This window comes from Monopterus albus, unplaced genomic scaffold (assembly GCF_001952655.1).
Source record: "Monopterus albus unplaced genomic scaffold, M_albus_1.0 scaffold347.1, whole genome shotgun sequence".
Taxonomy (NCBI): Eukaryota; Metazoa; Chordata; class Actinopteri; order Synbranchiformes; family Synbranchidae; genus Monopterus; species Monopterus albus.
Window position 1 is genome coordinate 384,700 of NW_018128227.1, and position 15,941 is coordinate 400,640.

The 15,941-nt window shown below is 41.1% G+C and overlaps 1 protein-coding gene and 1 long non-coding RNA gene across 6 annotated transcripts in view; both read left to right on the plus strand.

Moving 5' to 3' along the window:
* The window catches only part of raly (RALY heterogeneous nuclear ribonucleoprotein), a 91,537-nt gene that overhangs the window by 68,153 nt on the left and 7,443 nt on the right, over window positions 1-15,941 (plus strand). For 3 of the 4 annotated variants that reach the window (XM_020625140.1, XM_020625139.1, XM_020625142.1), the window contains 5 exons: window positions 4,375-4,695; window positions 9,290-9,362; window positions 10,689-10,736; window positions 13,387-13,550; window positions 15,150-15,269. In XM_020625140.1, coding sequence (XP_020480796.1) covers window positions 4,375-4,695; window positions 9,290-9,362; window positions 10,689-10,736; window positions 13,387-13,550; window positions 15,150-15,269 — 726 coding nt within the window. The remainder of the gene's footprint in view (window positions 1-4,374; window positions 4,696-9,289; window positions 9,363-10,688; window positions 10,737-13,386; window positions 13,551-15,149; window positions 15,270-15,941) is intronic. The other variant, XM_020625141.1, reaches the window with a different exon arrangement.
* On the plus strand, window positions 36-1,139 carry LOC109974768 (uncharacterized). 2 transcript variants are annotated; one of them, XR_002277016.1, is made up of 4 exons: window positions 36-226; window positions 308-446; window positions 683-762; window positions 985-1,139. It is a non-coding gene; the product is annotated as an uncharacterized LOC109974768 (long non-coding RNA). The 2 variants fall into 2 exon arrangements; XR_002277015.1 differs by having other exon boundaries at window positions 311-446.

The following is a 15,941-nucleotide window of genomic DNA, read 5'->3' on the forward strand; positions in this document are numbered from 1 at the left end:
TATCTTTACTTTTTCTCCTCTTCTGATATAGTTCTTGCAGTCTCACAATGATGTCTTTATATTGGTGTCCAATGGTACACAAGTGGCACTGAAGGCAGCCCCGCCAAGCCCTGTGACTGAGCCCCCTAGTCCATCAGAACAGACCACTAACTCTGATCCAGCTCCAGACCCGGGAGCTGCTGAACAACAGCAAGGACCAGACCAGAAGCCAGAGCCAGAACAAGAGGTAATGGACTACGGAACAGTCTGGCTTTAGCAGGGATTACTTTGATGCCTGTTTCTCATGATGTATCTTCCTGTCTGTCAGCAGGGTAACCACTGGTTTGATTTGAATGATTCCACGGTGACCTCCATCAGGGAGTCTGACATAGAGAAGCAGTTCCAGGGAAAAGAGAGCGCATACATGCTGTTCTACAGAAAAACACAGTTGTGCAGGCCCAGTGAAGGTAACAGACACCATGCTTTCTATTTACTAGTTGTTTGACTAAGATATGGAATTAGGGATGAATAACAGAAAAAAATAAACTGAGATCATGCTGAATAAAAGGTCTATTAATTATTGATTTCATTTTGATAATTACTTTTCATTTATCAAGTAAATAGAAGATGAATTACTAAGATGACAAACACACACGTATAATATATGTTTACAAAATACAATACAATGTTTTAACATTTTCAGCTCTGAACAATCCCCAATAAAGCTCCTTCTCACTTCATCAAGATGGTCGAGGAGGAGAATATCAAGCTGCAACAGATGCGGTACAGAAACACACATATTCATTGATTATTACACTTTTGTTTTTTAATAGGTTATGACTGACAATTCATCCACAACCTAATGACTCTAATGCTTTAGTGGTATCTAAAACTCCAATATAAGTGAATACAAGTATCAGCACAGCACTTGCAAAAAACTGAAGGTTTATGTAAATTAAAGAATTTTTGATATGAATCATTACTCAAAACATGTTTCTATTACAGCGAGAAGTTTGAAGCCACCAATAACACAGTGGAGCTGCGTCTGCACCTGGCACCTTGTTATAGGTTAGAAAATGGATCCCTGCAGCAGGGAAGTGCTTGTTACGTTGTATAGTATTTGGGATTTTGGCTTTATAGACGTTGCTGCTTTAACTGACTGATAAGACGTCTGTGTTTATGTATAAAGCCAGGAACAATTTATTACCTGGTGGAATTCAAAAACTATTTAATGAAAGGGAAGGGGGATACAATTTAAGGGGTCAGTTAAATTTTAAAATTCATGCTATACGTACAAACAAAAAAAGATTTTGTATTTCCATAAGTGGGGTAAAACTATGGAATAATTTAAGTGTGGACATAAAAAATAGTAATAGAATTGATGAGTTTAAACATAAATATAAAGGTATGTGTCAATCAAGATATATGCAAGAACAGGTTTAATGATTAACCAGATGGAACATTGTGGGTGTGGTGTATGAATGTTAATACTCTGTAATAATTCTTTAGTATATTACTTGTGTGGTGTAGAAGATAATTATCTATGAATGTAATTATGTAGAATGTTAACACTGTAATAATTCTGTAGTATATTAATTGTGTGGTGTGTGGAGGATAATTATTTATGTAGAGATACTGCTTTGGACTTAAAAGTTGTAAGATGATGTCATGGGGTAGGACTGGATAAGTCTGACTTCTTCCTACTCCATTCAAGCATGTACTAGGTATAAGTAAACTGATATTGGATTATTATTGTTGGATATGTGTGAAATTACATGTGTTGACATATGAACTGTTTTACATGCTTGAATGAATAAATCAAATCAACTCAAATGTAGAGGCTTGGACTTTGAGGATAAGGCCAGTGACTTTCTGTTTTTATTTTACACTAATCTCATCCAGAGACTAATTAATTTTTTCCTCACCTTAATGTGTATAAATCAAGAGTCTGGTTTAGTTTATTCCGCTTATGTTGTAGATCTTCATTGTTGTCCAAAAACAATGTAGAAAACACCAGCCTGCAACATCCTGTGTGTGTGTGTGTGTGTGTGTGTGCGTCCATGCATTTCACATCATGCAAGTTCACTGCGCACACATGCAGAAATTGGAAACATTCACGCAAACCTTTACTCATGCTGTCTCGCTCACTCACCTATACACAAACACTGGATTTGCTGGATCAACACTATTTTCTTGTCCACTAAACGTGGGCCTCTGAAACACACACATCCAGGTCGCCTCGGGGCCAAGCTTGATTTTGTTCATTAGAGTTTGAGCTTTAGCTCGGCTCTGTCACTGTGGAGGTCAGCTAGAAGGGACAAGAGATCATCAACACACACACACACACACACACACAAAGAAGGCTGACTTTTTAACCTTTTAACTTGAGATGCAGGTCTGAAAGCAGCCTGGAGTGCTGAATCAAACATTTGTTCCTTCCTGGAACTCAGTCTCACCTCTTGATGTTTCTGACAAATGGCAGCCAAACAGACTGAAATGCAAATAAGACAGACGTATGGCCAGAAGTATGCAGACAGACATGTCACCGCTGCTTTTCCATTGTGTGGGCCCCTTACTGTAGTTAGCTCAGATTTAATGCTACAGCCTTAAATTATATTTTGGACTGCAGCCTGTATCCAGCTCTGTACCGATGGCCGGGGAAGGCCCTTCCTGCTTCTACATGGTAACACCAAAGTGCACGGTCAGGTCCATGAAGAATTGATTTTCAGTTCTCTGTGGAAGATCTTGACTGGCCTGCACAGAGTCCTGACCTCAACTTCGACCAGAGCCTCTGAGATAAATTGGTTTGTCGACTGCAACCAGGCCTTATCACCCAACATCAGTACTGGACCTCACTAATGTTCTTGTGGCTGAATGGAAGCAAATCCCTGCTCTCAGATCCTGCTTGATGGGCTTCCCAGAAGAGTTATAGCAGCAAATTAACGCGTCTGTCTGTGGAATCACATATTCACCTGTCACATACAGCTTAGCCTGGATAAAGTGTGTTTGTGTGTGTGTCTTGGTTTCTCTATTCCACTTTTTTCTTCTACTCTGATTTGCAAAAATTGCATTGTTTATGGTTACATTGCTTTACATTACACTTTTGCATGGATGATGTATGATTAATTTGAGGATTATTGACGCATTTCGAACTGTGTTCAGCACATACATTTACTTTTGTTTTGTGCTTTGGTTGTAGTTTCTGCTCTTTATTCTTCTCTTATGGTTCAGAGATGTACTAGGAGGTTTTATCGAACTGCTGCTGTTTTAGTTGCATTTCAAACTCTCTAGGGAATTTCCAAGTCATGTTTGTCAGAACGTGTCTCAAATCAAGTCTCAGGTCCTCTCTTTCTCTCTTGTTTTTAACGAAGCCATTTCTATTTCCCCATCACAGGACAACAAACTGTAGTAATGGCACGGACCACAAAGAATGGGGAACTGACATAAATCTAGACAGAAATGAAATAGAAGAATACACACGTAAATTGTGAGCATTGCTTGTGCGCCCAGGAACTTAAGGGGTGAAGGTCCATCACGTCCTGTTGAATGTTGGGACGGGGACGGCGTTTTGGGAGGAGGCGCTGTGTATTTACACGGTGTTTTGGGAGGAGGCGCTGTGTATTTACCTGCATATTGTCTTGTTTTGTTTGGCTAAAAAGTGCCTTAAATTGTTTAGATCTCACATCACTGACTGCGGTAATCCAGAATGGATAACCTTAGAACGTAGCTAGCTCATAGTGGATGTAACTAGTGTATATCTCTATAATGAATAATCGGCGTGACCCCCCCCCCCCCAAAATGGCACATTTACTTAAAACTCAACATGACGCCCTCTTTACTTTCTCTATTTGTAACAGATTCACCATCACTAAAGCTCAGTGCTGTTTTGTCTCCTGAGATAAAGAATAGATTTCTTTTTATAGAGAAACTTTTGTTACAATAATAAACCATGAATTGTTCCATGTCATCTCTGCTGACTCATCTGTCAGATCTCGCTCCCACTGCTGTATTATCAGTAGTTTAGATGAGTCATTCACTCATCTACACGACTCTCATAGCTTTCTATAAATGTCAGGTTTACAGTCCAGTATATCTGAATGCCTGGCAGACATGAGGTGGTTTAAGCCGTAAGCCCCTGGTGTTTGGCAGCAGCCTGTGAAGACATTACCTAAGGTCTTCATCTAGGTCTTTGGGTTCCTCACCGGAGATTGGTTGTCATGTCAGCCAGCCCATAAACATGCAGCAGCTTGTCGCAGGCCTGTTAGATGCATCAGGAAGTTTTTAGTCATTAGCACAAGTCTCAGATGTCAGCGAGGTGGGTTGCAGCTGTCCTTCAGTACAGTAGCTGTCTTTTGTGACTAACACCAGTTATCTGTTCTCTTTTATCTTCCCCAGATCCATCCAGTACCTCCCTCCCAGTCATCCATTTGTCAGCCGCTTCCTTCGCCCGTCTCTCCAGCATGTCGCTGAAGGTCCAGACCAGTAATGTGACCAACAAGACAGACCCAAAGTCTATCAACTCCAGGGTGTTCATCGGCAACCTGAATACAGCCGTGGTGAAGAAGTCAGATGTGGAGAGCATCTTCTCCAAATACGGCCGGGTGCTGGGCTGCTCTGTGCACAAGGGCTATGCCTTCGTCCAGTACGCCAGTGAAAGGCACGCCAGGGGGGCAGTGATCGGAGAGAACGGCAGGGTGTTGGCTGGTCAAACGCTGGGTAAGTCTTTGTGATCCGGCATGAATTATAGCTGTACTTAGAAAGCAGGAAAGAAAGGTGTGATGGCCAAAGTGGCTGCGGAGGTTAACTGTGGCCAGAGCTGCTGCCGCCATCGGTGAGTGAGTGAGTTGGCGCCACAGATGGCTGCCTCGGTTCTGTCCCAGAGACAAATTCCTTGTGTGTGTAACATACCTGGTCAAATGAAAGTGATTAAATTAAATAAAGCATTTGTTAAATTACATAAAAATTGTAGGGAAGTGTGATCAACTGCTCAAGACGCCCCTTGTTTGCTGCCTATACAATACACAGCACCATTACACCCTTGTTTCCCTTCAGTGTTCACATATGTTTTTTTTGCCTCCCACCTTTCCTCTGTATTACTGTGCAGTAAAATATCAGAGGGGAAATACAAGTTGAGCAGAGTGCACCTTTAAGCTGCTGGAGTGCCCAATCCCCCGGTGGAGCAGTAAGAGGCGAGCTGTCAGCAAGCTGGTGTGAAGAACTCATCTGGTTAATGTTCGCTCACTGCAGAGCTGCAAGCACATTTCTTTAATAGTCTCTCTCAGCGCTCTGTGTGAGAGAACCAGAAAATATACAGTATGGTGGTATCAAACATTTCTGTTTTTGTTTGCCATCTTCATTGTGAAGGCAGTTTAGCCGGTCCTCACGACTTCAGAAGGCTGTTTGAGGGCGAAGACTCGGTGTTACAGTCGGGGTTAGGCGTTTAGCTGTGATGCATAAAGTTAGAGTGAAGAGACAAGCATGCATGAGTGTGTGTGTTTTGGGTTTGTACACTCATCAACACACATACACAGTAATATAGGGTACACTTACCAGAAGGCGTCATCAGGGTGTGTGTGTGTGTGTGTATGTGTGTATAATGCAGGATGGAGCTGTGACAGCTAAGGTGTGGTTAAGTGATGCTCTCTGTCCCACTGTAGCTTTTGTGTGAGTATGAGTGCTGCCATCTACAGTGAAACCTGTCTTCTTTTTCTGCACCACTTAACTACTCAGCTCTTTTCTCTCCTGTCATGGCCCTCTACCAGCCTCTCTCCATTTTCAGCCCACTCCGCGCTGTACAGAGGCTTTATTATGAGACACTTTTAACCCCTTTTAACACACACTGTAGTCACTGGCTCGGTGTTTAGGTTGGCTGGCAAAACGCGACTCAAACAGTAAATGGAATATGATAATGAAGACAGGGTTCCCATAAACTGCTTCACTTACTGAAACCCAAGGAACAGAGCAGTCATAAAAACTGGAGATGAAGTGTAAAACATCATGAATGATCAGGCATTAAGCTTGATGACTATGGGAAGACCTATCACTGGAATGTCGCTGAGGAGCAGCAGCACACGTTACAGCCTGTGCATTAGTTTCTGCCTGGTCAAACCAGAAAGCGACCTGTGAAATTGATAGATGCGCCTGCAGCTGCACAGACTGAGACGTTGCTCCCATCCACAACCCTGAGAAGTGGGAGGAAGGTGCTGAGGATGCTGCAGCAGCCCCTGCCCTCAGGTTGCTGAGGTGAATTCTGATTATCACTGTCTTGTTGCAGCCCACTCTCCTGGTCCCTGTCACCTACAATAGTCTTTGTTCTAATTGATGTGAGCAGTGCAAGCTTTCCACATGGTTTCCTGTAATGCTTTGTATAGTTTCCTGTATTTGTCTGTAGGCCTGTTGATCTGCTGTGACAGGACGGTTTGGACTGGATTCAGACAGCACGTTAAGCACGAACAAAACTAACGGCAAATCCAGCTGTCAACCAACAGCAGCACTCAAAGCGGTTTTGTAATGAGTGATGACTCATGTTGTCACTGTGGGCGTAGTTATCCAGAGTTCTTCTCAACTATGCCGGTTTATGAATGTACAGTACTCAGTCATGGAGATGTGAACGTCTGCTGAACAGAAACCTGGCTGTTACTGTGTAGTTTTAACTACAAATGCATTGCATGAATAAATAGGTTTAGCAAGCAAATCAAATATAGGAATAATAATTCTATAGTTCAGCAGCTTCTCATAACATTTAGATGAAAACACTGAATCTATCTAATCTCTACAACACACATGTGCTTTTGCAGATTGTTTGAAACACATGTCAGAGGCAAACTGAAGAATTAGAAAGCATAATAAAACTGTGCCATCACATTGTTTCTTGTTACATTATGGGACGCGTTTCTAAAATTTATTTTTTACCCAGTATAGATTTGTAGAAAGTCTTGGATTTTTGCTTCAGGTGGAAACAAAGACAGAGTCTGAGATAATAATAATAGGAGCTGAGAGGACAATTGATTCACAAACTGCTTAGCAAACCTAACAAGAGCTAACGGTTTCCAATTTCTTGATCAGTATGAAGTGTTTCTGGACAGACAGGAACGACTTACTGCTCAGAGACACTGGAGGACTTGGCACAGTATGGTATGTTTGTGTGTGCTGCGTTCAGGGACCTGCCTTTTTACTAACAAGACCCTGCAGGGGACAGAGAGAACTCACCGAGGCATATGGAGCAGCAGGTGTGTGTGTGTGTGTGTGTGTGTGTGTGTGTGTGTACTATTTTTTCCCTGGGTCATAAAGGGGAGGGTCAGTAACAGCTTTGGTTGAATGATGGTGGGTGTGTGTGCGCGAACCACTGGACTCCATCCATTTCCACACCTGGCTGTGTGCTTGGAGTTCTGGATCACTGCCTCGGAGACACACACTGTTCCCTTCACGGTGGAGTTAACCGGCTTGAATCTTCAGCCTCTGGCTGCTGAAAACTCACTTTCCATCTAATCCTTCATCCATTTCAAACATCCCACACTTGCTTTGAACATGAATTTGATATAATTTTTTAATTTATGTAATGTAAAGTGCATAATTATAGTGTTTTAAAAAAATGAAACTCAATTTATAGTTTACCATGACTGTAAACATCTGTATCCAAGAGCTATGCAGCCTGGGCTGTGTGGACATCATATGCACCGTAGCCACAGCAGCACTGTGGCTCGGTGTTTGCACCCCCTCCTGTGTTCACATCTGCCGGCAGACTCTTCCTTTTCTGTGCAGAGCCTGAACTGTCTCTCCCTGGCTGTGTGGGCCTCTACAGGTCATGCAGGGCGGGTGAACTGGAAACTCAGGATAAACCGGTGAGCTGTCCAGAATGTCCTCTGCCTCTCATCCAGTGCATGCTGGGGATAGGCCCCTAGAGACCCTGGGCAGGACAAGGGCTTTAGAGAATGGATGGATGATTCGTAGGTACACGGTGGTTTCCTGCACAGAGCAGCCATTAACCACCCACTGAAGCTGGGTGGAAACGCAGCACAAAAGGAGCCACAACAGCCAGTTGGACAAAGTAGCATTCGGCTACTGTTTTCTGATTCATGGCACATGACCTTGTCTTCACAGTTTTAACCAAACGGGCTCATACGTCTCCAGTTTACATTATCAACATGGGAACGCAGTCGTATTGTAAATTGATCTGTAAATATAGACAGAATTTGGAATAAAAGAATAAAACATCAGTTGCCCCCTGCATAACATCATACAAGAAAACAATGCAAATTAGATTTTTTAGCATCTACCCTTTGTACTAAACTACTGCTATGATACTGGATCAAACCGTCCTCACTGTGCTAATGGTCTGTATCTGTGATCATACACTTTTTCACCCCTTGGACAGAAACATTTCCTTTACAGTACCTACTATTAAAACAGCACAGTTTAATTTTATGTGAAAGTTTTTTCTCAGATGTCTTATTTTGAGGTGGTCGGTGACGTAACAACAACTTGAATGAAGATTCATCTCAGTCTAACTCTGTTTAATTACCAGTTCAGCCCTGAAGTTAATGTGCAATGTTTATCTGGTGCTGCAGCTTCAATGTGAGTAACAAACATGTTTCAACTCTGCAAATGAGTCAGGAAAGGCACAAACACTGTTATCTATGGTGGGAGTGCACTGACATCAGGCGCTGAGATGTTTTAATGTAGCTCTACAGCCTCCTCTAGTGGAGATCATGAGGTAACACAGCGAGCAGATTCAGAACTAGATGACAGTAGCGAAAATGAAAACAGCTTTCTGAGGCACTGAATCAGTAGGGGACGGCTGAAAATGGTCCACTGCTCCAAAGCATTTGTGAAAAATGGTGTCACACTCTTAAAACTGCATTTGTATGAGTGAAGTGAAATCAGACCATGATTAAACCGTTAGAACAAGACTGGTCTTAATGTTTTTGTTATCTTCCTCAGTACATCTTGTATTATGAAAAAAAAAAAAAACTACTACGGCAGAATGAAAAACAGTCAAGGATTTTTTAGTCTGGTAATAGAGGCATTAAACATCTGCCTCCTTTGAAAAGTCAGTGCTGTGATGAGTTGTCTGCTTCAAGCGTAACAGTTTTTCTGCGGTACTGTATGTTGCCTCCTGTCTTTTACCCTGTTCTTCTTCTTTTGTCTTTTAAAAAAGTTTGGGGTGCTGACTGTATTAAAGATTGAAGGGTTTTCTAGGTTGCAGGAGCCTTAGATTCTGATACACATCTATTTTATGAGGTGGCTCATTTTTATAGTTGATTTTCTTTCTAACAACCTGAATAGAAATCCTAATTCTCCCCTTGTTCAGATATCAACATGGCAGGGGAGCCGAAGCCCAACAGACCCAAAGGCCTGAAGCGCTCAGCAGCGTCTCTCTACAGGTACACATCCACTGTTATTGATTTGTTTGATCGATCAGTGTGTCGCTCATATTTCTGAGCAGATATTTTCAGTGTATTTTAGCACAAATCCTTTTAGAAAGTAGTTTGACCAGAAAAACCAATGCAGGCACTTATGTGGGACTGAGATCAACTTTAATTGAGGAGGGCTCAGGTTTTAAAGCTACCTGCCTGGATAACAACACCCCGATGAAGGTGGATGCTGAGACCTGTAGGTGTTTTATGGACAACAGCACCCTGAAGAAGTCTGGGCTTCTATTTTTAACCTCTTAGTCCTTGTCCATTAAATTCTAGCTTGTCTAACTTTTATGTGACTATTTAGCCTTGAAGTTTTTTTATTGTATGAGGAGCACTTCTGATCTTTCTTTACATATGTCACCATATGAAAGGTGCTTTCTTCTTTTACTATGTTTTCATTTAATTTTTATGATAGCAATTAGTTTTCCTTGTTTTGAATAGGTGTGGACGTCATACCACCTGAAGCAGCTGAGACTTTTACATGCCTTGTTCTGCAGTAGTTGAATATTGTCTGAGATGTTTTCATGCCTGACTACACATAAGAATATTGCATTAATCCAGGAGGCAGAAAAGCATGAAAACAAGCTGAGAGCATCACATGTATTTGTAGGTGTTAAACAGCTATTTACATGTCCTACCGTTGGAGCTGTGTTCACTGTCCTTTAGCTCCGGTTTGTTCTCCACCAACTGTGCAGTAAAATAACTCTTTAGCTGCTACGTGCACCAACTACTAACTTTGTCGGCTGTTTGGTGATGAGCAGGGGATGCACAGTGACACAGTGCTGAAACAGATGTCTGATGCTGCTGGAAACAGGGTTGGTAACCGCAGTGCAGCGGAACTAAACTGGCTGTAAAACCAAACTGTGAACTGCAAGTATCTTAAAATCAATGGTTGTAGATTCAGTGTGTTCCTCCAACCCATAGAGATCCAGAGCTGGTTGTAGATTCAGTGTGTTCCTCCAAATTCTAAGACTAGTTCTACATTCTTGTTTGAGTCTCTGTGCACTAGGACGTTTGTCAGTAAGCCTTAAATACATTGCACTCAAGAATTCAGTTTGTGCTGCCAGGTTCTCTGTTGCTCTTGTTCTGTCTCTTAGATGAACTATGCTGTAGTTTGTAATTATTGCATGTTTTGTACATTTTAATTTTTTCATTTGGATGGATGGAAACCTCAAATCGTTTGTTCCATGTACATTTTACTGTAAACGTGGTTTCATGCTTGTGTTATGAAAAGCTTTACAGCCCATTTGTTTTGTATGGTCACTGTGTCCTGTTGTGCTTCCTCCCCAGTGGCTATGAGTTTGACTATGACTACTACAGAGAAGACTTCTATGACAGGTAAGAGGACAGGCAGCATTTCAGATTCTTCAGCCGGCAGAGCTGTGGTCAGGGTTGAACACGTGGACTCTGGGCTCTGCTGTTCACAGCTACCAGCAGAAGCTTAATCATGTCAGACTATTAAAATGTCAGTTCGTCAAGGGTTAATTTATTAAAGTATTAACTTTTTTTTATAATCCTAACAATTGCTCAATTATAACTCAACAATTTGCAGAGTAGTCTAAATTCTAAATGTTGATGGTGAGTAAGAGAAGTGCAACACAAATATAAGGTGAGAATATGACGGCAACACTTGATCAGATTTGATGCTAACACAACAGGAATGCTAACACTTTTATTCAACATAAGATCTTCAGCAAAACCTTTCAACCAAGAGATTATCCTCCTCAGGGGACAGTTTTACCCAAAGAACCTGCCTCTGGACAAATTCATTCTGAGGAACATCTGGTCAATTTGCATAGACCTCTGCAGTCAGGTCAGTGTGGTAACTGTTACTCTGCTGACAAGAGGAGCCATCACTGGTGTGGGGGTAAAGAGAAAAGGCTGCATGTGTAGTCCAGGTGCTCCACATAGATCAAGCTAATCTAAGCAAGTCGTCTGATTTTCACATGAGTTCAGGGCTTTGAAACAAAAACTTTACTTTGGTAATGTAGAAAAATACACAGGCATCAGTGGGAGGATTTTTTGTCTTTTAGAAGTGTAGGCAGAACAGAAAGTCACGGACAGCTGAGATAAATCAGTGACGATGCATCAGAGTATCCCAGATGTACGTCTCCCATCAAAGGACAGGATCTTTACGATCCCCCTGAAAAAAATAATAAAACTATCTGGGGTGACTGTCATTATTTGTAGATGTTTTGAAATTCAATAGGTATTGTGTTTCACAAAGGATGGTCACGCTTTTGTGAGAACAACTCACCCAAAGCCTTTTCTGACTCCTGTCAAAACACCTAAAGCTTTGTCTGCTGTGAAATGAAATGCTCTGTGCAGTGAAGAAGGTTTCAAGGTTTCTCCATCTCCCATTCCGTTACTGCAGTTTTCTGTTTATTCTCTAAATTCAGCCGCTATTCTTTGAATGTACTTACTGAGAACAAAGAAGGAAACGACCTGAACTGGCTCTTTTCACTGTGAAGCAGCGGCTACGCTCCTTCCAGATGTCTTTTCATTCCACTGGTCAGGGTCAGCTGAGCTACCCCGCAAAAAGAAACAGGACAAAACAGGATTCAACCCAGCGACCCTGTTCATCCATCCTCTAACTGTTCATCCATCCCACCAAATCAGCCCTTATAAAAAAGTTAGAGAAATCCTAGATCCTACAGGTTTTGAGCCAGATGACATTAATAGCAGCCATTACACCTCAGTACCTGTCAAGCACGGGAACTGTGTGGTGGTTTTTCAGTTTATCTCCAGCGGTGAGGTCAAAAAATCTGACATCTTGTCTCGTGACCTGAGAAAGAAAGTATGAGTTGATGGCCAACAATGTGCATTACATTTTTATTGTTTACAAAGAGCTTCTTCCTGGTCTTAGATCTGCCTTAGGTCAAGATACAAACAGGCAGTGGTGGAAAGTAACTAAGTACATTTACTCAAGTACCGTACTTCAGTACAATTTTGAGGTATCTGTACTTGAGTAGTTTCATTTTCTATTGCTTCATACCTTGACTTCACCATGTTTTAGAGGCAAATAGGCAAATATCCACCACTGTTATTTTATACCTTTTAGTTCCTTTTCAGAACCAGATTAATACAGAAAACAAACTTTATAATTATGAGACCACATTGATGGTGGAGGCTTCACAAGCTGCCCAGCAGTAAGTCAAATTACTGGTTTATAAACTGGTTAAAACCTGCTCCTCCTTTACCAGCTGCAACATTAAATGTGATGTACACAGTATAATAACCTTTACTTTTGGTACTTCAAGTATATTTTCATAATACTTTTTGAATGCAGGGCTTTTACTTAAGTAAACGATCCGAGTACTTCGTCCACTGCAGACAGGGTGATGACAACGCAGCGGTGTGCTGACGCTAAACAATAAAATCTGTTCTAGAACATTCACACAAATCATAATGAAGTGTGGATAAAAACGCTGCTATGCAGACCAACATTAATGAGCTTTTGTGTGGGATGGTGACAGGCGCACACAATGTACCAAAAGGACATGAAATCAAATGTTGGTTCACAGTAAAACAGTTCTGAAAACAAAATAAATCATTAAAAAAAAGTTTTAATTTCCTGTGAAGTTTTCAAAATGGCTCACCAAAGTTTTATTGTCTGTTTCTGCAGTTAACAACAAAATGATATAATTGATTTCTTTTACACATACCAAATAGCACAGTGTATATACTAGTACCTAGTGTGTACTGTGAAAGAAAGATGGAAGTGGTCTTTCTCATGTCGTTCTTCCCATTCTGTTCAGTCAGGAAGTTTAATCTCATGTTCTTACTTTGCACCTTCAATATTTACTGTTATACTTGTCCTCTAAAAACTATACATACAGTATATAGTCAGATAATGTTTGATGGCAACATTTTTTTAAATGTTTTCCTTCCTACCTTGTTTCCAACCCTCTCCTTCTTTCTCACCTATTTTCTCCCTTCTCCTCTCTCCGATCTCTCTTCCACCCCACCTTCCTCTGCGTCTCCTCAGGTTGTTTGAGTACCGTGGCAGGGTGTCCTCAGTCCCCCGGGTGGTGCCGGTCAAACGCCCGCGGGTGGCGGTGCCTCTGGTACGACGGGTCAAATCCTTGCCAGTCAAACTGCTGGCGCGTAACGCCTCCGTCCTCCCCGCCAGCAACGGAAACAAACAGAGATGTGAGTTTCGCTTTGTCTCTGTATGATCCTCACATTCCAGTCGCATTAGATCCATCTGTGTTTCGCTGGGTTAAATGAATTTCACAAATCCTCACACACCCTCTCACTTCATTCAAATAGTCTTTCTGCTACACAGTAAAAATATTTTCATTTGTTTCCTAAGTTGTAATTTTATTTCTTAATCCTTCAGTGATAGTTGCAGTAAAGTACGCGTTTTATTTTCTAATTTTGTAAAACACAACAAATGTACAGTACATAAATTCATATAAGCTATTAAATAAGAGGCTGTGTATTTAAAATACTACTATAAAATAATAAAAACCAACTTGGAGACTTTCAAGCTGCTCTTGTCTACTGTCAAAACATTATTTTCTGCATAATACTGGATAAATAAACAAAAAGTAAATCAATCTTGCCTCCTTTTCAGACCTAGTTACCAAATGTGCAGTAAACACCTCCAAATGATGTTAATATTCCAATCTTCTCTACACACTGTGTGCATCTTATCATATATTCAAATACCAAATACTGGAAAAAAAATGGGACAGTGTACCTAATAATTAAACTTTATGCTTTACAGACTATGAAAATGGAAATGTACTGTAGTAGGAATAAACGCTGTGGTATCAGATTTACAATAAAACAGGAAACTAACTGTTGTGCTGTAATTAGCAATTACAGTAAATGTCGTTCAAATAAAGTTGGCAGTTTTAGGAAAAAACTAAACAGTCCCATTTTAAAATACTAAATCTTAACTGACTAGTGTATCACTACACTGAAATGAACTCATTTTACAAATAAATCAGGTGTCAAAGTAAAAATATGTAAGTAATTATGAGTAAATAAATTAAATACACAAATGAAAACTACGGCAATGTACTTTATCTGAAAATTCATTGCTACTAAAATCTAATTTCACTGCAGTTTTAAGGATGTGTTTTCTGTCAAACTGTTAAAGTGAAAGATTGTCTAAACTTCAGTGGATTTCTTTGCACTTCTAAAGTAAGATGTTATATTTAAGTTAATACAAATAAGCCACCATCATTCTGAGCAAACAAATCTAAGCACAGCTACAGTTAGAAATAGATAAAGTTGTCTAACACCTGCGATGCCAGACAGGCACCGTAATCCATCACTGTGATCCACGGCAGTGTGCCTCAGTACATCTGGAAAAAATATTTACGAGCCCTCAAACGATGGCGCCTGATGTTTTTAGAAATTCCCTCCGGTGTTGCTAGCATGATAAGTTTTCAGTTGGTATGCAATAAACATCAAAATCTAATCTGCCTGTTTCTATGGAACTGACCAGAAGGTCAACCTTCTCCCTTTGGGAAGAGTAGAACCTTTCCTGCCTGTGGTTTAATGGTTCAGGCAGCTGGTGCCGGTGCTGTCGAACCATTTCATGGCTCACATTAGACCTGAATCATCATCAGTGTTTCTAAACCCTGGTGCTCCTCAGGCTTGAGCCTTTGTTTTATAGAAATGTCCAGATAATGTGCCGTAATGCGCTCCCTGTAGAAATCAGAACACTAACATGTTTGTCTTTCTGTCTGCGTGCCTCTCTCTCTTCTCCTGTATATGTCTGTGTCTCTCGACCAGCAGTCAGAGGTACAGAGCTGCAGACAATCAAGTCAGAGCTGACTCAGATAAAAGCCAACATTGAAGCGTTGCTGGGCAGACTGGAGGAGATCACAGAAGACACACACATCACCAACACAGGTGACTCAATCATACACACACAAAATCTTAATGTTATGGGAACAAGTAGGAGCCTGTGTAAAAAAACGAAAAGGACACAGATTTATTTGTTTAATGAGCCAAAAATACATTTCTTCCTTTGCCTGGTCATTTTTAAAACCATTTATGTAAGTGTGTCCCATGGCAAACACACATATGTACATAAATAAAAACAGTAGCTCATAGCAACCAGGACGCTGGTATGGAAGCCAGAAGGTTATGAAACAGTGACACTAATACTGAAACAGAATATTAAAGTAATATCTGTAAAAGGTTTGGCACAATGTGAGATCAATGTACTGCAACTATATCATTTTAATTTAGTTTTTAACCAAGATGTTAGTATCGTAAAACTGAGGCAGGACACAGAATAAACATGTTCATATTTAACACAGAGTAAATCAGTTACAGGTCTCTGACTGTGTCGACTGTCGGGGAGAAACAGTGCTCTTATCCCCTTTTTTAGAGACGGTAGGAGTGTGTGTGGTTGTTTGTCTACAGCCCTGTGACAGACTGGCGACCTGTCCAGGGTGGACCCCAACTCTCGCCCAGTGTCAGCCCCCCCGTTACCCTGTTCAGGAGTAAGCGGTGTAGATGATGGATGGATGTTGTAAAAGGTCAGTGTGTGTGTGTACAACAGTAACAGGCCAGAAT